This window comes from Protopterus annectens, chromosome 6.part1 (genome assembly GCF_019279795.1).
Source record: "Protopterus annectens isolate FY-2018-M chromosome 6.part1, PAN1.0, whole genome shotgun sequence".
In the NCBI taxonomy this organism is placed as follows: domain Eukaryota; kingdom Metazoa; phylum Chordata; order Ceratodontiformes; family Protopteridae; genus Protopterus; species Protopterus annectens.
In genome coordinates this window covers 268,483,424-268,505,768 of record NC_056738.1, presented here as the reverse complement: position 1 = coordinate 268,505,768, position 22,345 = coordinate 268,483,424, and the positions used below count along the sequence as shown (strand labels likewise).

General features: G+C 36.9%; 1 protein-coding gene across 2 annotated transcripts in view; it reads right to left on the bottom strand.

The window, feature by feature from the left end:
* UBE2F (ubiquitin conjugating enzyme E2 F (putative)) overlaps window positions 1–22,345 on the bottom strand; it is a 2,002,640-nt gene that overhangs the window by 326,734 nt on the left and 1,653,561 nt on the right. For both annotated transcript variants that reach the window (XM_044075697.1, XM_044075696.1), the window contains one exon: window positions 2,019–2,051. In XM_044075697.1, coding sequence (XP_043931632.1) covers window positions 2,019–2,051 — 33 coding nt within the window. The remainder of the gene's footprint in view (window positions 1–2,018; window positions 2,052–22,345) is intronic.

Here is a 22,345-nt window from a genome sequence, read left to right as displayed (position 1 = left end):
CTCTGCATGTCTACATGCAATCTGGCAAAATGTATTTGACAGATGTGACAACTCCATGTCACCTCTATAACTATGCTAACCTTACATCTCACATGTCCAGTACACTCCTGTGCAACACATTTCACCATATGATGACCTTTAGATGGCTTTAGATTTGCCTGTGCTTTGGGCAACCCTGCTATGTCTGCCCATTACTAAAGTGGACTTTTAATATTTGTCTTACCACTGCATGTGATTTTGCAAATGCACGAGCTTCCACATGAGGGAAATGCACAGTCTGCTTTTGAATCTAGCACAACCTGGTTACCTCTGCCATAGTACTAGTCCTAAAATGTTCTTGGATACCCACACATCTTGGTACTGAGTGTTTATAATGTTACTTCTAATGCTGTCTTATCTGATATCACATTTTTATTTTTAAATGTTGCAAGTCCTAGCACAAATAAGAGTCACATGTAGGCAGCAAAAACACGAACAAGCATTCATGTATCACTCACAGGTTTGTCTTAGCAACTTAGACATGAAGATTCAAAGAAAAATATTATTTTCACCACTGACTAGTCCTAAAATGAACACATCTGTAAAGCACACTGGCAACAGAGCTTCCGTTTAAATGCTTAAAAATTAATAGTCGCAAAAATCAGCAAACTAGACCTTCTCTGTTAAGAAAGACAAAAACTGCTTTCTTAAAAAAGAATGGAATGAAACTCTGACACTGTCCTGCATTCACAGATGGCAATTTCTGCTACATATGTAACACTGCTGGAGTCTAACACTGAACAAATATGAATGTGTAGTACTGCTAAAACGTCATACCGCTGTGAGTCTAATATTGAACAAATATGAATCTTGAATCAAGCATCCTGAGCCAAGGCAAAGTGAGTTGAACAAATTATATTACATTTTTAGCACTAGAATGATAAACAGATGGTGGAGAAAGCAGAAAGGTATGGTGCCTGTTTAGATTCTGTTTAACTTCTGTTGCTCAGTGTAAGATACATATTATGCCATCTGCCAGTTTTGTTTTCTCCAAGTTCCCACATCATTTCTGCTTTCAACCAGCTTCTCGTGTTTCATAATCTTTAAAGGAAAAGATTAACTGCTTCTTTCAAGTTGGGTTTCAGTGTCATGGTATGTTTTTGCTTTTCAAAAAATACTGTGAAAATGAGAGAACTTTCTAGAAAAACAACTTCATTTAATGCCTCAAATGATACACAGCAAAAATAGCACAAGACCAACTACAAACAGCTTAAGTGTACTCCTGTAGCACATTTCCGGAACTTTGTATGCATGTTGCCTATAGTGTAAGAAAAAGCCAACTGTGGAAACATGGTCTTGATGCAACTAATTATAATTCATATCACTATATTGTATATCTTCTTTCACAGGGTTAAAAAATAACAAATGAGGAGATTCATACAGCTGAAGGTCATACATTAAACCACAGAGCTGGGATTTCAAATAATTTTTCTCAGAAAGTCAGTTAATTCTCAATAATACAATGCTAACCAACTGACTAATCACTAAGAGATAAAATAGATACTATTCTGATGGAATATGGTCAGAAAAGTACAACTGAATACTGGGAAGCTTAAAAAAGATAACTTGGAAAGGGTCGACAATGTCTGAGACCATAGCTATATTTGAGAGATGTTTGGTACCCTGAGCCCATTTGACTGACTGCTCAGAGACAGCTTGCAACATGTCATGGTATTTTTTGTGTGTGTACATATATCAACATAAAACTCACTGGTACCTGTGAAAGAAATAACAGCTTGTAAACTGTCAGCCTGCTTGGTGCCTCTCACAAGGTGCAACTTTAGGCAGCTTTGTCCTGCACTACCTGGAACTAGAATAATTAATTTCAGCCTTCTCGACTAGATAAATTAGCACATTTAGGCACTGATCCTTTTTATTTCCTTTAATCAGAAAACAGATACCTAAGAAATACACTTTCTACATAACAGCATTATTGCACTTTCCAGAAATGAATGCTAGAACAATGTATTTACACTTACAGTAAATAATGAATTCAGTCCCCATACAACATCCTGCAGACAAGAGAAAAGAAACATGATTAGAAAACTATGTGAGGAACTTCAAACATTAAAGATAGCATAAAAAAGTCATCACCTCTGGAAGAAAAATTACATACAAAAGATGGCATCAAAAACTGACATAAAAATTAATCAAGTCTACAAGAAAACTGCATTGCTGTTTTTGAAGTATCCTCTCCTTATAAAAGTAGAATCATTAGTCTGCTATATAAATGATATTCCACACACCCATATCCATTCATATTGCAAAGACAAGTTTCATACAATGAAGTAAGAATGTGTTGCTGTAGATAAGTGGGAGTAAAATAAAAAAATAACAGACCGTACAGAAATGTACAGAATGAGACTATTATGAAGCTAATCACTGTAACTAAAATAATACAGTAATTCTGCCCATTTCAACAGTGGCTATTCAGACACACCAGCTATGGTCCAAAAGACATACATAAGGGACAGTGTCATTAGCTCAGCAAAGTCCACTTACCTCTAAAGCTAGGAAGATCAGAATGCTGAGGGATTCTCCCTTATGTAAGGTACTTCAATTTATGTTCCAGTAATAACACTTTTTGTCTCTTTCGGCTTTTCCTGGTTAGGGGTTGCCACAGTGGAACTCCGGTCCGCTAATGATTGGCAATAGATTTTAACATGCCGAGTTGCCGGCCCTGATGCACAACCTTCAACAAAGGTACGCCCATTCACGCATGTCTCCACACAGAAGACGCTCTAGCTGAGAATCGAACAGGACAACATCTTACTGTGAGGTGACAACGCTACCGCAGCTGTTTCAGTAATAACACTGTAGTGCAGCAATTCAGGGTGCTACAATTCTGAGGTGCAACCTTTCGGATGACATATTGAAATAAGTGTCCTTTCCCTTAGCTGATACTATGTTTAATATAAAAAAAACTTCATAGTACTAATTTTTAAGCAGGAGTTTTACATAATGCTCTGACAAAATTATCATATAGACAAAATGTCTATATGAACATGTACTCAGATATCACCCGGAAGTTGGCCACAGCTTCTGGGACTAATCTAGTTAGCAATAGAAAGCAAGCAAGTAGACTAACTAAAGAATAGTTTTCAGAACTGTTAACCCTTCTTGATAACATCAAATAACCTTACTGATTTTGACGGCAAAGTCTGAGAGGTTACCCAGCTGAATTCACAACACAGAAGAGAATTAAATGCGAATGTTAACCCTTGTCATCCACCCACTATTTCATAATGTATAAAATGGAGAATTTTTTTTTTATAGGACATTTGATAAAAATGAAATAAATATATTTTATCCACTAGTTTTCCATACAGCAGTAATGCCTAACACAAGTCTAATTGCTTAACATTATTTTGTAATTTATTATGCCATAAAATGTCACATGACGGCAGTCATTCTATCAAACGGTATTTACCTACCCAAGGTTTCTTCTCGCACAGCACTACAAAATGCCATTTTGCTATCCATTTTCTTTCAGTGTCACAGGGTACTAGGCAGGTGGTTTGAATAACCACATACCATGCACTCAAGGAAGCACTACTGCAAGTCAGTTTATCTCCCTTCTTAATGAGGGCTATACTATTAATCCCTGGGGCAACTTTATGTGAACCCATTTAATCATCAAAACTAAACTTGAAGGAGGCTAAGATGATACACCTTTTAACATGCAATGAAAGAAAAAATGAGTTATGTACTTAGCATAACTTGGCATCTGTGTTACCCTAGGTCACTATTCATCACTCTTGAGTGATAGGATCCGACATCGGATCTCAGCAGGCAAAATTTATAGACAGCTTCTAGGCTCAAACTCCTCCCACTCCCATGATCCCTTGTTACCCTCTAGCACCTCAGATTGAGTTATTTTCAAATCACAGTGCTGCAGTTTGTCAGAAGAGAAATCACTTGGTGGAGACAGCAAATTTCCTTAGGTCCAGGTTTCCCCTTCTCCCACCCTGCCCAAAACAGTCAGTCACCACAGATGCCTCAACCTTTCCTTGGGGAGCAGAATGAGGAGGGATAAAAGTGCAAAGTATGTGGGACACTATGGACAGATGCAAGCACATAAATATAAAAGAGATATTGCCCTGATCAAGTTAATCAACTCTCTGAATCATTTTTGATCCCCAGGACCTCTTGAAGTTGTTACAGACAATACCAAGCTCATGTAGTACATCAACAAGCAAGGGGGAACCAGGTTGTACCCCTTTGCACACTAGTAATATTAGCTTGAGACATAGCTTCATAGCAAAAATCTCACCTTATAGGCATCAAGCTGTATGGCAGACAAGCTGAGCAGGACAAAGGCAGACCCTCACAAATGGAAAATAGACTTCCTCAAGTAGATTTCTATGAATAATCAACTAGCAAGATTCTGCTCCAGGACTCCATGCAAGAAGGTAAGAAGACATGAAAAACTGATACCTTTTCCATCCCTTGGATGAAAATGTTACTGTATGCTTTTCACCCTTTTCAGTGACATGAAGGGTATTTCTGAAAATTAAGAAGGAATACCCCAAGATCATTGTGGTATGAAACAGTTGTTCTCCCTTCTTTTGGAAATGGCCAGGGGCAACTACCACAAGCTTCCTCACAGAATGGACCTACTCATACAAGATCAGGTGTGTTTTAGACACTCTAACCCAATCAACAGCAAATGATTGCCTGGATGATGGGGTCTTAATTCCCTTTAAGCACTTGTTTAATGAGGATGCTCAGCAGGACCTACGGCGACAGGAAAGCATGTTACCAGAAAATCATATATTAGCAAAAATAAAAGATTTTCAATTTGGTGCCAACAACATAACCAGCACCCATTCAGGGCTGGCTGTTCTCTTGTTTTACAATATCTCTGTGAAGTATTATTGTATGGCCTTACTTAATCCTCCATCAAGGTTCATTTTTTGGCCAATTCAGCATGTCTGTCCATGGACCCTCCTCTTTCAATGCATTGTCATGTCAAAATGTTTTTTAAAGGGGTTTTATATAAGACACTGAGTAATCATTTGTTGCCAGGCACGGAGAACTTGGAACTAAACAGACAGCTCATATATAAACAGCAGACCGCTCATATATAAACAGCAGTGAAGTACTTAAATGTAAAGTATGAATATATATACTCATATAACTTGTAAATAAAAGTAATTTCCTGATGCTAAAATTATTCCCTTATGTAATCTTAACCTACTTCATCAGAATCTGTTTGTCCAAGTCCTTGTGATCCACAGGCAGTGCTATAACTTACCTAATGATTTAGTAAACTCTAGGTCAGTTAAGCTAGTTGGGGGTGGGTAGAAGAAACGCTCTTCTGTATGAGGGTGTGCCAATGTTTATCACCCATCTAAAAAATTCTCTTGGGAGTTGTTGGTTTGGCCTTTTAAGCTTGACAGAATGGGCTTACATATTTATTTTTCATCTACTTACCATTTGACTGGGATACAGCAATAATCCAGGTGAACTGTTTTTAAGCCCAGCCTGGGAAAAACAAATAGAAAGCAGTAGTTTCTTTACAGTCCATATGAAGACTGAAAATATCATGTTAAGCATAAAAAAAAACATTACTATAGCAAAAGTATATCCAGCATGCAAAAACATTATAGCTACAAAGTAGAAGTCTGTCTAACAAAGTTACAATCTATCCAGTATCAACATCTATACAATTAATCTGGGTTGAAGTGACAGATGGAAGATGGTGGAGGACAGGTACAATACCAAGAGATGTAAAACAGAGGGAGGTAGGTACATTGAAGGTGGAGAAAGGATGGAGAAACAGTGTGGAGATGGGTACAGGATACAGACAGGAGAAAGGCGAGTTAATCTAGCAATGATGCCTTAGAATTAAGAGGTGAATGCATGAAAGTAGTACGGTTTGAGTAAATATTCAGTGAAGCAGTCAGCAATAACTAACTATACCATGATTCAGGATGGAAAGGCATCAGTTCAAACATACTGCATTGCAATGCCCTTTAAAAACTGCAATTTCAATCCACTGTGCACAATTACAAAGCTCAACAGTTTCTGTCTGTAAAGGTACATGCATTACTGTGAAAGTAGAATTAACTGTTAAAACTCTGTTAACCTGTGCAATTTAAAAATCCAGAGCTGTAATTAGGGTGGGACGAAGGACTACGAGTTGTCTGGAGATGCCAGTGATTCAGAATGCAGTACAGGCACTAAATTCTCATGACTTCATAAATGAATGCCGATACTGAATCACTTAATGTGTGAGGTAAGGTGTGGGTGTAGTAACTGTAGTGGGCTGCCTGTTACAGTTAAAAGAGTGGGTAAGGAATTTTTTTTTCTGGTCCTCAGCTTTGAAAAGACCTTTTCTTTTTTCTCCTCAACTCTGAGCTGAGAGGGTGGCAGTTTAGGGATTGGCACAGGACGCCAGATGAGCGAGCTACAGTCCTGTAAAAATCATAGTACTTCTCTTACAAACAAAGCAGCTAAACAGAATGATCAGATCCTTATTCTACATGAAAACATCTAAAATTATTATCCTTACTTTACACAATGCACATGAAAATTGATAAGATTCGATAATCAGTTAGTAGTATGATATGCTTGTATAAGATTAGTCTGATGCTTTAACATCATGAAGAGATCCAATTTATCTAACATCAGTAAAGTGAAATATGTAGTCTAAGGATCACACATGCAAAATGTCAACTAACAAGTGACATAACTCCTAAGTGTTTTCATTGTAAAATAAATGGGATGCCCTAGAAAGAAGTTTCTTCTTGCAATCCAGCTTACAAAAATGTAACGTTAAGTAAATGACCCCATTAACACAAAAATGTGCAAACTTTGAAGCAGTATTTCTCAGAGTATTTTGGAATACTGAATTTTACTGTTGCTTCAGTATACTCAAAAATAAACTAAAGCAAAGGAGAGGAGCAATCTGTGGTAATACTAAGTCACCAAAAGAGTTACTCAATCCCTTTCAGAGGTGTCTAGCTGTTCTATATGCTGCTAAGATAATGGCTGAAATGAATACATATGTGCTGTAAACACTGCACACAGCAGCAGAGACCAGAACACGTTTAAGGGATTTTGTATGTTAACTACTTTTTACTTTGCAGTCCAGTTTACTGTAATGCAGTCAAGCTTTAAAATAGCGAAGTACAAAGTTCCATGTGAACAAAACCTGCAACACTGCTTTCTAGAATTCATTAAGGAAGTACTATAAATAAAATTCAACCTACTCCAGGGAAATACTGACTACCATCCTTTGAATTTTCCACAATAAGATACCATAATATGCCAAGCATGAGCCCTTGGGAATTGATACAAAGTATGTTTTCCTAAAATGACATGCTCCTCTCGGGCACTTGACTTGCACTGTGGCATCTGAATCAGTGCCAGGTCCATTTTTACAATCCTGCTTAATGGAATGTACACTCAACACATTGCAATACTGAACCACATGAATTTCATACACATACTGAAAGTAGAAAACATCATCAGCTGTCAAAGGTTCTACGGTTTTGCTATACCATGAAAACATGACATGAGAAGAGGGGGTTAAACTGCTACAGTCACAGAAACATAATGTCTACATAGCACCCCAGCATGAAACCAGATTAAATTATTACAACAGAATGCATCAGCTGTTATATATGTTTTAAGGTGTCAGCCGCAGTATAATATACACTAAAATCGGTTTTAGTCTAACATCCTCCCAGCAAAGAATTTATCTGTCTATGGTCAGACAGACCCTGAAGAATCTTCATAACTTCCCCTTCATTTCTGTCTCTGTTCTGCATATCTAACAACATCAAGATGCATACTGATGATACACTGCTGTCTGACCAGTGGCTATGAATTATGGAGTTATTTGTACTGCCAAGTCCTGGCTTTTCAACTGTTCAGTCTACATTCTGAGGCAGCAACTACACAAGATCAAAACCTTGCTGGTGTTCAACTAAGGACAGTTTCTGAAGTCATAATTTTCTACTGTCAGCCTCATGGTAATGGCAAACCTGAGACATACTGCTAGAAATACCTTAAACCTGACTTGCACAGCCTATACTAGAACTCCCCAGAGATTTCTCCTGATCTGGGAGCACTATAAATGAGAGGACCTGATCTTCACCTGCACACCAGATCTATAACACAGGGATCTTTTTCAGCTTCAGAGCTTTTGTTGTAGACCTGCACATGTGACTTGCAGCTTGGCTAGTTTTATAAATACAACACCGCCAATATCTGTTCACACCACTGGAAACGGGTTCTTGGATTAGGAAGCACTGCCACGCATTGCACAGAAATGTAAAAACAGTCCCAAATTTATTAAAACTTGTTAAAAACAAAAAATGTTAAGCGCTTTCATCAATTACATTGACTTCTTCAGAACATCTTAACAACTTCTCCTAAAAGTTTATATATGCTATGCAATTAACTCTTCAATTAAGCAATTACTGGCAGAGTTTACCTTCTTAAAGTGCACAAGTGCCATAACCTTCTTCCTTATAAAATTTCACTCAACAGTCACCAATAAATATACTGAAAAGCTTAAAATATCATAAAATGCCATAACAATAGTAGTTAATAAACTTTTCTCCACCTCACCCTTTGGCTTCTAATATAGCCTTTACTGATATAGCATCATTTAAACCAGGGTGTGTAGTAGAATTCAAGAGTATTTGCCATTTGGACTCCCTCTCATTCAATTTCTTGGTAATATTCTCCCCTCTAGGGTTTCCCTTAATTTGTTCTATAATGGCAAATTTGAATTCTTTACAACCTTGACTGTTAGATAAATGTCTATACAACGCATTGGTCTCATCCTTTCTCCTTATACAATATGTGTGTTCATATATCCTATTTCTAAGACATCTATCTGTTTTCCCCACATAATAACAGGGACATGAGGTGCACTTTGCTAAATAGACCACATGTTGGGTACGACAATTACCATTTTGGAAATAGACCATGGTCTGATTTATATTCCCTAACCTCATCTTCGTACTTTCCATAATGGCCCAACATTGGTTGCAAATGCCACATTTTTGTGTACCCCTCCCTGTTCTTGTGTGTGCTGTAGAGTCTTCCTCATTTCAAACAATCTTTTGAGACTAAAACCGGTTTTATATACGAAGGCTGTTCACCCAATAACTTGTAAATGTTGTCATCAGATTTTAAAATATTCCAGTTGTTACCTATAATCTTCCTAACTTCCTTATCTAAATGCCCGTATCTTATAATACAAGACCAGTTATATTTTTGAAATTGAATGAGAGGGAGCCCAAATGGCAAATACTCTTGAATTCTACTACACACCCTGGTTTAAATGATGCTATATCAGTAAAGGCTATATTAGAAGCCAAAGGGTGAGGTGGAGAAAAGTTTATTAACTACTATTGTTATGGCATTTTATGATGTTTTAAGCTTTTCAGTATATTTATTGGTGACTGTTGAGTGAAATTTTATAAGGAAGAAGGTTATGGCACCTGTGCACTTTAAGAAGGTCAACTCTGTCAGTAATTGCTTAATTGAAGAGTTAATTGCATAGCATATATAAACTTTTAGGAGAAGTTGTTAAGATGTTCTGAAGAAGTCAATGTAATTGATGAAAGCGCTTAACATTTTTTGTTTTTAACAAGTTTTAATAAATTTGGGACTGTTTTTACATTTCTGTGCAACGCGTGGCAGTGCTTCCTAATCCAAGAACCCGTTTCCAGTGGTGTGAACAGATATTGGTGGTGTTGTTACTGCTGGAGTTACATTTTATTTCTGTAGTTTTATAAATATAGTGTATTATGAAAATTCGAACTGCAACATCACCAACACTCAAATTTCTAATGAAAAACATCAACTGCACATGCAAGAAAATACAGAAACAAGTTTTTTTTTTTTTTTTTTTGTAGGGATCAAGCCCCCTGTACCATAATGTGAGTGTGTGTGTGTATATATATATATATATATATATATATATATATATATATATATATATATATATATATATATACACACACACACACACACACACATATATATATATATATATATATATATATATATATATATATATAAAACTCTGAGGTTACACAACAGCAGAGAAAAGCGAAAAATACCTAAACCCCACTGACACACTATCTCACACTATTTAATCCTGTACATGCAACAGACACACTCGCACACCTTTCCTGCCTTTGAAATAATGACCGTTCTTTTCTTTTTTTACAATTTAGCAGTGCATTTATGTAGTTTCTGTACATCTTACAAAAATAAACACACCACTTACAAATACTGACACTATTAACTACATATACATTAGTATTAAGGTATGACTCTAGAAATAGAGGATTAGTCTGAAAATGAACTAAGGAACTCAGACTATTTTCCTTAAATGAATGAAACCAAAACAAAAACGAAGACTACAAGGGAAAAACTCCACCAGTAAAACCTTGTCACAGCCAAGGCACAAAGAAGTCAGGCTAATAAAGTATCCAAGAATTTAATACATGTTGAGTACTTTTGTTCAACATCTTTGAATTTCATCAGAACAAAAATAACCACTTCTAAATACAAGATAAAAACCTTTTCAACCAAGTCATGTGACTATGAGAGCTAATCAAAAGAGGCATAATACCAATGATAAAACTGAATCATGTTAAACAATAAAAACATTCATTATAACTTCATCAAACCTCATAATGTTTTAATTTTAAAAGACAATAGAACTAGACTCATTCACAAAAAATAAAAAGTCATGCCCCCTCATTCATTTTAATGTGCTTGAAAAATGCATTAGTGTTTCTTGCCTTCCTATTGTCATATATACACACATACATATATATATATATATATATATATATATATATATATATATATCCCTATCACAACACCGACACGCCACAAAGCCGACACCAAAAGACCGACAACACACAATACCGACAACGCACAAAACCGAACACCATAACACCGACACCCAAAACACCGACACACAACACGTAAACTACACATTACACACAACTATACATGCACTAACCTTAACCCAAACCCTAACCCTAAGGTCCGACACAACCGCACACTTACCCTACCCGCACCCTAACCCTAACTCACTTAACCCACCCTTAAACATATAATCCGTCACTATCGCACACTCACCCTACCCGCACCCTAACCCTAACTCACTTAACCCACCCCTAAACCTACAGTCTGTCACTATTGCACACATACCCTACCTGCACCCTAACCCTAACTCACTTAACCCACCCTTAAACATATAGTCCGTCACTATCGCACACTCACCCTACCCGCACCCTAACCCTAACTCACTTAACCCGCCCCTAAAACTACAGTCCCTCACTATCCCACACTTACCTGTCCACTCCCAACACTAAATCCCTCACTCTATCGCACACTTACCAAGTCGCGCTCACACCTTCCCATGTCGGTGTTTCGTCCATCGGGATCTCACCTTGTTGATCATCTGCGTCGTCAGTCTTCTCGTCTCCTCCTTTAGAGTGTCGGCCTTCTGGTGTGTCGGTGTACTGAATGGGACCCATATATATATATATATATATATATATATATACACACACACACACACACATATATATATATATATATATATATACAGTGGATACAAAAAGTGCACATACCCTTTGTTAAAATGCCAGGTTTTTATGATATAAAAAAATGAGACCACAACAAGTCACTTCAAAACTTTTCCCACCTTTAATGTGACCTATAACCTGTACAATTCAATTGAAAAACAAACAAATCTGTTAAGGGAAAGAATATAAAAAATAAAAACGTACAATAAGCTGGTTGCATAAGTGTGCACAACCTTAAACTAATACTTTGTTGAAGCATCTTTTGATTTAATTACAGCATTCAGTCTTCTTGGGCAGACACCTGCCATCAATTAAAAAGACTCTGATTAACCCCAAATAAAGTTAAGCTGTCCTAGTAGGATTTTTCTGATATCTACTCAGTTGCCTACTACAGCAAAAGCCATGGTTCGCAGAGAGCTTACAAAGCATCAAAGGGATCTCATTGTTGAAAGTATCAGTCAGGAGAAGGGCACAAAAACATTTCCACAGCACTGGCTATACCATGGAACACAGTAAAACCAGTCATCAAAAAGTGAAGAAAATACGGGACAATAGTGATGTTGCAAAGAACTGGACGTCCCTCCAAAATTGCTGAAAAGACAAGATGGAAACTGGTCAGGGAGGCTGCCAAGAAATCATCCGGGCTAAATGCACACGTTTGCCCTTAACTACTGCATTTTTCTGGTACATAGGATAACTACTATTAAAAAATAAAAAAGAATGAGAAAAAGCTGGTTTTCTATGAATATACTATATAAATATGCCCTCTTGATGCTCCTTCTTGAGCTTGATGTCTAAATCTGTAATCACTTCACTGTTAACACTATAAGTACATTCCAAAGAGTCTGAGGTATTGTTAATATATTTAATAAATTCATCTAACTTACATAAAGTAAAAGTCCAATAAGTAAAAATATTATCCAAAAATCTTGTATACATAGACCAAGAATTGCTGAACTTAGTAATCAAAATATATTCAGTTTCCCAATGGGCCATAACAAATTTCTGGAAATGGGGGAAAATGCTGCCCACATCACCACTCCAGTTCTTTGCCTAAACAACTGTCCCAGAAAATAAATAAAATTCTTTTGCAACACAAGTTCCATAAGGGTCACTACAGTATTCTGTCTCCCAGGAGTAATGGCTAAATTTGCACTAATGCTTTCTACAAACCACTGAATAACTGGATATAAATCCTTGACATCTATGGTTAAAAAAACACATCACTTGAAAAAGGGAATTGACTAACCGTCTTTAAGAAATCCCAAGAATCTTTACAAATCTGAGGTACAGCATCCAGACCCTTTTTTAAGAGTTAAATCTAAAAATGTTGCCTTAGAATGGATTTTGGATCTTGGTGCATCGACAATGGGTCTCAAAGGTGGGTCATTAATACTCTTGACACAGACTGCCTGTCCTTCAACCCAGGGGTGGGGTTAGCACCATCATAAATGTCTTTATAACTGAGATGCAGGAAAAGGGCACAAGCAATCCTCATAGCTGCCTGAAGTTTTATGGCGGAGGCCCAATGGTCAGCATGAATGGGGACAAAAAAATCTAGGGAAGAGTTCAAACTAGAGAAGTCTTTATAAAATTTGTGGTTAGTCAGGACAGACAGGCATGATCAGTGTTGTCAGATGTCCCAGAATCATATCCTGATTTAATACTCGCCTATTAAATCTCTATCTTATTTTCTTCTCTCTTGTGTCTCTTATAAACTCTTCATAACTGATGCCTGCTCTAACTTCTGATTGAGTCCATATTTATCCACCTTCTCTGCCATACAGTTTACATGGTATAATTATACTCAGTGTAATGTGCCTCTTCTGTCTATTTGCCTGAGTCGTAACTAAGGTGGGGCAAAGGGCACAAGCTGTTATGCAGAATGATCATGTCATGTAGTTTGATCTTTCTCAAACACGTAACAAGAAATCATATTCTAAACATATAATAAAAGTTGCCACAGGATTCAAAAAATAACTGTAGATACCTAATGCAGTCGAACTCCCTGGATCAAGACAATTTTATTCTGACAAACACACCAGTTCCTTTTTATTTATTTATTTCCATGTTTTTTTGTTTTGTTTTTTTTAAATCAAGGAGCAAGAACTTTTTGATTGAAAAATATGCAACAGATTATACAAATGATGGAAGGTCACACTTCATCATCTGATATTAGGAGAAATGCATATTTTAAGACAATGGTCAACTAATCCTACATTCTTGTCAGCATTCAGTTTTGCTAACTTGAAAATATTAAATGCTACAACATAAAAGAAACAAAATACACATTTCACTGGCATAGATTTATAATAATAAAAGAATAAGCAACTCTATGGATGTAGCCATTTGTTCATGTGATAGAACATTTTTCAAATAAATTTAAAAAGTTATGTGTGCCTGCCCCAGGCTTTCTTAGTCTTATCCCTTGTGATACCATATTTACCTCTAAAGCTAGATGAACTGTAGACTCCAAAGCTGCTGAAACTGCTACTAAAGACTTTCTTAAATACCACATAAAAGGTGTGCTTGAAAAAATCTAAAGGAATTAGCAGTGATGATACATATGGTACATTATAGGCAAAAGGTATAACTAGACATTTAGCTCCGGATGAACATGCAACAGAACACATCACAGCAAAATGAAAAGAACTCCTTTGTGTGTGTCATGCATACTAAAAAAAAAAAACTACAACAAACACAACATTAACAATGCAAAAACCTTGCCTGTGATAAAAAAAGTGTTTCTGCAGGTGGGACAGGAAAGGACCCCTGCAACCTATACTCATGTTATCTCTAAATATACTAACTCTGAGATCACACAATTTTGGACGTAAGAAGAAACTTTTAACACCAGAATCCCACAATCTCATTAAACTCAACAGGTATTCTTTGACAAACTAAAGGAGTTAAAAACGGTTTGACGTTTCCTATTTTGCCTCAAAACCATGAAATATTTACTCACAATTACCATAAGCCCATATTAAAATGTGACTGAGAAGTTAAAATGGCTTGCAACAAAGCAGAATAGAAGCTAACATCCATTGTGGGGGTACATTTTTTGACAACATTCATCAAATTTACATATCTTGTGTCAAGTGCAACTTGATTCTTCATAAAAATGCAGCAATGAATGCTGAATGCTTATGAGCCTCTAAAATTACATTTAATACGGCTATTACATGTTAACTTAAGTAAGAGAACTCAAAGGGACGTAGTATGCTAGGGTGACAGTTTATTTTTCCAGAGGTCAGCTTCAGCAGTATGCAGTCTGGTATCAGTAAACAAATCATTAGTCACAAAGTCAGAGAGATTAACAACAGTGACACCCTTTCTATCCATATACTAAACCTTCTATTTGCTGTTCTGGTGGCTTAGAGGAATGAAGCCCTGACCATGTTCCAGACCCATTAGTGAGAGGCAGGGTGGGACAGAAGCATGTACATCCCAGGTAGGAGGGATTGGACAAGGAGGGTGTAGTTGAGGGGGTGATTAAAGAGGGAACTTGGCTGTGTTCCAAGGAAGGCAGGCCAAAATGTGTGTTCCCTTTGCACGCCCACCCCATAACATGACCATACAGTCAGGAGGGTGGGGATACAGGCATAGGCTTTAAAGAACCCCTACCCTGGCAGATGATAGACCCTGCATGTTCTTCGGTTATTCAGTGTTCAGTCTTCAGTGTTATCCCCAGTCAAAATTATGGATGTAATCTGGTGAATTTAAGAGACTGGTGCACCTGACTATGGATGTGAGGCACTGGCAACAGCAGTCAATATGAAGCAGGGGAGCAAAAGCACCCTCAAAAAATATACTAATCCTTTTACTGCTCAGAATAGGAACTGCTGCCAATTTACTGGAGAGGTAAAGGCTACAAGACATATTATTATAAACCACCAGGAAAGAAGGCAAACTGTGCTTCCAGAAAAAGATTTATTTAGCGCTTTCATCTGTGTAAGACCAGACTTCATCAGAACAATTTAAATATAAAACACTCCCCTTAAATACTGAATTCAAACAAGTCACATGATCAATTCAATTAATATTTTAAAAACATTTTAAAACTACACACACTTAAAATATCACAGACTTCTATATAAAACAACCATACCTTTTAATTTTTAAAATACTAGAAATACTAGTACACTCATTTAGCCCTGGGAATTGTGTAGCATTTAGTCTTAATTACCAGCGTACCTCACATTCCTCTAATTTTTCAGGGACCATTCTTGCCTTGTGTATCGTAATGAATCTGTTGAATTACTAAAAACGTAAATTTGTGGTCCCCCATTTTTCTACATGCCTACTTAATGCATTAGTTTTGACTCTTTTAGAGATGTCAGAAATGTGTTCATAAATCCTAGATTTGAATGCTCTAACAGTTTTCCCTATATAAAATGCAGGACAGGCCAAACATTTTGCCAAATAAACAATGTCCCTAGATGAACAATCAAAATGTGAATTTATATGTAATTTAATACCATTCAATGTAAAAACATTTCCAGTTTCCATAATATGTGTGCATTGGTTAGACCTTCCACATTTAAAATTGCCTATTCTTTTGTTGTTTGTGTGTCCACCTTTTGTTACAAATCCTCACCTTTCCATAAGGTTCTTAAAATTTAAATCCCTTTTAAAAGTGAAATTCGGGGTACTGTCAAAAAGCTCTAATAATTCCTGATCAATAATTAATAGGGGCCAGTTTTTCTTTATACCGTTACAAATATCACCACTGTCCTTATTGTAGGTACTAACAAATGAAAAATGCCCATCTACCTTTTTATTTTTAGTTGTAGTGACACAACCTGAAGCCACATGAATGCCCCTAGCCATGTTTAAAATAGGAGAACAAACATTTCTGTTTCTTTTCTCCACAATTTCTTTGTGTAACTCACTCAGCAAACACTCTGGATAACCTCTCGCTCTAAACATTTTAAGAATGAATTCAATTTCTTGATTAAACTCTACCTCACCTGTCACCATTCTAGCTGTTCTAACCAATTGTCCTTTTACCACTGCTCTTTTTTGGTGAGCTGGGTGGCAGCTAGAATAGTCCAAATACGAGTTTGAAAATGCAGGTTTCCTGAAGATCCTAGAATTTAACAGTCTCTTTTCTGAGTCTAATGAAATTTCCACATCCAAGTAGGATATATTTTTGTCACTATACTCGTGTGAAGTTTAAAAATTATACTGTGCTGTTAATATAATCAAAAACATTCTTCTAATTCATTCACAGATTCTCTCATTTTAAAATGTTAATTGAACTGAGTATGTGACTTGTTTGAATTCAGTATTTAAGGGGAGTGTTTTATATTTAAATTGTTCTGATGAAGTCTGGTCTTACACAGATGAAAGTGCTAAACGAATAAATCTTTTTCTGGAAGCACAGTTTGCCTTCTTTCCTGGTGGTTTATAATAATATAGTTTGGTTGGACTTATTGGCTATAAAGGCTACTAGATGCTAATGAACTTCAACCTGTATTCTTGAGTCCTTAAATCTTCACCTGCAGATTGTACAATTCTCAGTAAGTCACTTAACCACACTGCCTCATAACAGGTCACTGTGTCTACTGCGATTCAGCAGTTAAAAATCAACTCCCCTACAGTAGAGAAGACAAGTAAACTAATTAACTTTATTAAACTGGACAGTGAAGCCTTCAGCTGATTTCCATCTGTTGATATGTAAAATAATACAAAATGTTATAAACACAAAAGAATCAGTGCAACCATAACAATTTGGTTTACAAAATGCTCAGTAAACATAATCCACTGTTACTAAACATCATTATACAACTAAATGTCATAATGCTCTGTAACTAAAGATGGATTTTAGAGACCGGAATACACATCTTCCAAAATGAGGTACCACTAACATATTAACAAAAGGGGAACTTTCCAGATCAGTAGCTACATTTCCTTGCTGCAAGTTTTCTGATCATTTTCAGCAGTTTTATTACTTACTACAAAGTATTTGGTACTGAGAATTCAATCACACTTGCAATACTTAGAGAAGTGTAGTCTCTTGCCTAGAAAATTTGACTTGTCTAGAATAATTCCTGCACACTGCATATCAGAAGCTGGATGACAGCAAACATGGTGAAAAGTCAGAAATATGCATAATGTTTGACTCTTACACATCTAAATCTCATTCACTGTTACATATTGTCTTTCCAGTTTTATCAGTACTTGCAACAAAAATGAGAAAGCAGAGAAATGCCAAAAAAATCCTATATCATGTAATGGCATCCCATGGAAGATAGCTAATAATTGAAGGCATGCAGCTAAAGAATGAAAGCCGCTGTTTTTCCTGGATAAAAACAACATAAAACATCTGCTGATTCAGGGTCATGCTATCTTTTTTATGGATGACTGTGCTCAGGTAACCAAAGTCTACTACCCTTCCTAAAAAGGATATTAGTGTAAACTACAAGGATTATACTAGTTTCCCAAATCCTCAACTTTTGCATACAACTCTAAAGAGTTCTACCTGCATAGCTATAAAAGCGTGCAATTATGTTATTTGCCGCAGCAGAAGCAACACTTGAGAGATGCGTGCTAGGCAGAACCCATCTCCTCTGCTTGATGCAAAATCCATATCTCTTGCTTGATCTCTCTCATTTCTGCTTTTTCCTGCACCCAGGGTTTCCCATGCACATTTAATGCATTTCTTAACTTCTGCACTATGTCCATCCCATTTTCCTCTCCTAAACATCTAGGCTGTACACCTACAGTCCTTCCATGAGAAATATTGTTATATTTGAGAATAGTCTATCAACTCAGAGCAATTTTTGTTAAAATCCTTTTATTTTCTTAGACAAAATGCCCAAAGACACCATCTTAATACCTTTACAAACTGTTTTTAAAACCTGCTTCATGTTCCATGTTTGATTAGCATCACTAGCACTGGTGGGGATGGGAGTGAGTGGTTATTGTTCTCTTGCTCATCTGGGAGGAGGTGGCTCTGGCTCGCTGCTTTGGTGACATCTAACAGGAGCACTGGATGTGATGGAGGAAAGGTTTACTGAGCACACATTGTTTGGGTGCGCAACACTAAACCATGGGAAAGATGTCTGTGGAGGCACACGGACTTCCCCCTGGCAGCCAGTAGTAGTAGTGCACAAGGGAGCTGTCAGTGGACTGGGTGCTCCAGGGGGTAAAGAGGGGAAGTCTGCTAAGTCTGGTAGACTGGCACTCTCCTTACTGTCAGACTCTTGCCTCTCCAGGAAACAAAAAGGCTGATGAAGCTCTCCAGTCAGGGGAACCAATGAGATGTAGGGCTCTCATTGATAGAGATGTCAACTCCTGCCCCAAGACAAACATAACTGTGATAACAGGAGTTACTACCAGCCATGCAAGAAGTAGGGCAGTGGATGTATGAGTTGTGCCAACACGCTAAGCTGGAATTTTGTAAATAATTATATGTCATTTGTACATTAGATTGATTTGTACAGATGCTTGTTCTGAAAATGCATTTGTGAGGTTTGCTTGTGTTAAAATGTATCAGTAGTACACCCTGCTAGAATATAAAGAAATGTACAGGTATTATTGTAATTGAATTAAATATATAGATTTTAATAGAGGATACTGGGACAGCAAAGGTTAACCAGCTAGCTTACTTTAAGAAAAATAAGGGAAATGTAAATTAGCTGTTAAACCATTAAAACAGTACCCCACAGTGCTGAACAGGACCCGAGATGGTAGGTCTGGAAGAAGCATTTGCTCATAAGCGCAATAAAAAGAGGGGAATCCCCAGACACTGCCATAAACATATATAATGCACATTACAGCTGTCTATGCTAAATTCCTGTCTCAGCTTCAAAGGGTTTTACTGTGAGAACCTGGAGTCGGGTAACCAGATAAGGTCATCTGCAAGCCATCTTGGATATTATATTTTGCAGGGAGTAATCTCTGAGGATAGACTATTGTGTTTTGGGGAACCTGACTAAAAAGACTGCTCACATACTTCATTGTGCCTTGCTCTATCAAGTAAGTTATAGGGAACAGTAATTCTCCTAGATTCAGTCAGGAATATAGATAATGTTTTCATTTGTTTGAGTCTGTCCGTCAGTGTTCTTTTCAATATTTCCTGTTATTTGAACTCTGTGGTTTACTGTGAATATATATTCAGTATTTTCATGTTCTTTTGTTTATTATTAAAAATACTTAAAACTTTTACTGTGGCTGGTCCATGTAGAAAGTATTTAACATTTGAAAGTACTTAAATTACTTGATGACACTGTGTGGGCCACTCCTGAAGATGTAGCTGTCTTGGTCAGCTATTAACATTTGTATTAGTATTAATATTACACAGTATAATTGGACACCCCTTTGTTAAGGGCCTTAGAGTAGCTGATTGTGAAGTGACTGGTGGCAGTGATAACTACCTTATACTTTGGGCAGAAGGGGGGCCACATCAGATAAATCTGTGCCAGCCTTCCCAGGTGTGTGTGTGTGTGTGTGTGTGTGTGTGTGTGTGTGTGTGTGTGTGTGTGTGTGTGTGTGTAAAAAATCAAATCTCTCAGTGTGTGTGTGTGTATGTCAGCTACTTGGGGCAGGGATATGAAGCACTGGGTTTACAGAGAAGGTGCTGGAGGACTTGGCTTGGACAGGACCTAACCCTACAGCTGTAGCAGTGGGGAGTCTTATTGGGCACCTGGAGGGAGATAGATATAGAGACATCTAAATCCTGGGCTGTGTGTGTTCCCTGTGCTCTCTTAAGGGAAATTGCGCTTGATGCAGAGAGGTCTGCATCTGGAAATACTGAGTGTATCCATTTGTATTCCAAGTGCACATCCCTCTCCAGTGTTGGTGGTGAGAATTCAGGCTCCATGATTATTAGCCCAGCATGGGAACGTAACAGCAACCTATCAATGGGGCAAAGAAGGGGAAGCATCTTTACAAGACCGAGGGGATGGCAGTGAACTGTGTCAACCTGTAATAAAAGTTAAAAAAAAAAAAAAAAAAAAGATTGGTCCACTTGGCAATTAAAATATACAAAGAAAAAAGCAAACTTACACAGGTAATCAGATAATAAACCCAAACTAAATAATGTGTAGCATATTTAAAATAGAAAATGCCAAGCAATTCAAGTATAGTAACTGAATATAACACAAAAATCCAGGACAGAGTTAGGATAGGTCCATGACAACTTAAGGTACTCTTCTTCATGATACCTTCAAGCCAGTTAAAACTTTTTTGAACTTAGGGTGCAGTTAAGCATTTAAGTACTTGGCTATACAGAAATAAAATGTTTTTGAGGAAATTTCTTGCAGGTTAATCAACTGAGATATTATGTAAACTTTATTAAATTAGATAGTGTCAAAAATAATACATTATCTTTATTTGTAAAATTCACCCCAAAATTTAAGATGCTTTGTTGGCAGAATGCACTATTTAATTACCCCTCTTAACAGGCTGTGATGATATAGAACTATCTTAGCAAGGAAGGGGTTCCTATTAGAATAACGTGAACGCATTTCGTTGAATGTGTTTTCATCGACACCTAAACAGCGAACAGGCAAAACAGTGAAGCGGCTGTTCAACAAATTCTTTCTCTGGGAAAGAAGTCACTTGACTGCTTCGTTACTTTGCCGTGTTTGCACTGTAGTGTGGTCTCAGAGATTCCCTTATCCAGTATAGCTCCCGAGCGTAAATGTGCAACAGTTACTGACCTTAGGGTTAGGGTGCACGTTAATGTAAGTGCATATGTTTTAAACTGTTTCCTTTTTTTTTTGCTTTAGATGTACAGTTGAGTTAAGTGCATATGTGTTTTAAGCTGTTTATTTTTTTGGGGGGGTAGAATTAGGGTTCAGGTAAGTGTGTATGTGTCTGGAAATGTTTACGTAAATGTGCAACAGTTACTGATCTTAGGGTTAGGGTAAGTGTATATGTCTTAAACTGTTTACTTTTTTTTTGCGTTAGATGTATGATTGAGTTACGTGCATATGTGTTTTCAGCGGTTTACTTTTGGGGGGGGCAGAATTGGGGTTAAGGTAAGTGTGTATGTGTTTGGAACTGTTTATTGTTTTTTTTTTTGTGCTTGGTACAGCGATTTCTTTCCCTAGGAAAGAAATAATTCTTCTGAGGTGTTGACATTGTCAGCTTTTGCTGAAATAGAGTCGATGAAACATCGTTCGCTGTTTTAAGAGTTAGATGTTGTAATACAGACCCCAAAGAAGCTATAGACTCAGTAGCGGTGAAAAAACCTAAAAATACAAAAAGAGAGGAAAAAATATTTCTCTGAGTGATGTGTTGGAAAGAATCAGGCTGTAAGTTGACAATATGTGAGTCTAGTTACACTGGAGGCTGTCACACAATTAATAAGCATTTGACTTAAATACGCTCTTGCAATTTAAAACAGACTATGTGCTATGCTTTTACAGTTCTGTTTGCTTTCATCAATTTTAACTATTTGTTTTAACTACAATAAAATAATTTTCACTCATCTTGCAGGACGTAAAATCAAGACAATTTTATAAATTCTGAATTATGAAAAACATTAACCCATTTCCTCTGGTGGGGATAGTCTATAAGACATTGGTGTTCACAGAAAATTCCTAAAAGCAGTAGGCCAGATATCTTTAAGTTTTCTTATCAATGAGTAGATTTTAGTATTCTTGACAAAGGTGTATGCATCTGTAGGTCTTTAGGGGCTAGAGTTTCATCTACATACTTAGTGCTTTACCAGTTCTATCCATTTTAACACATTTGAAATGGGTATTCAGACTCAGTCA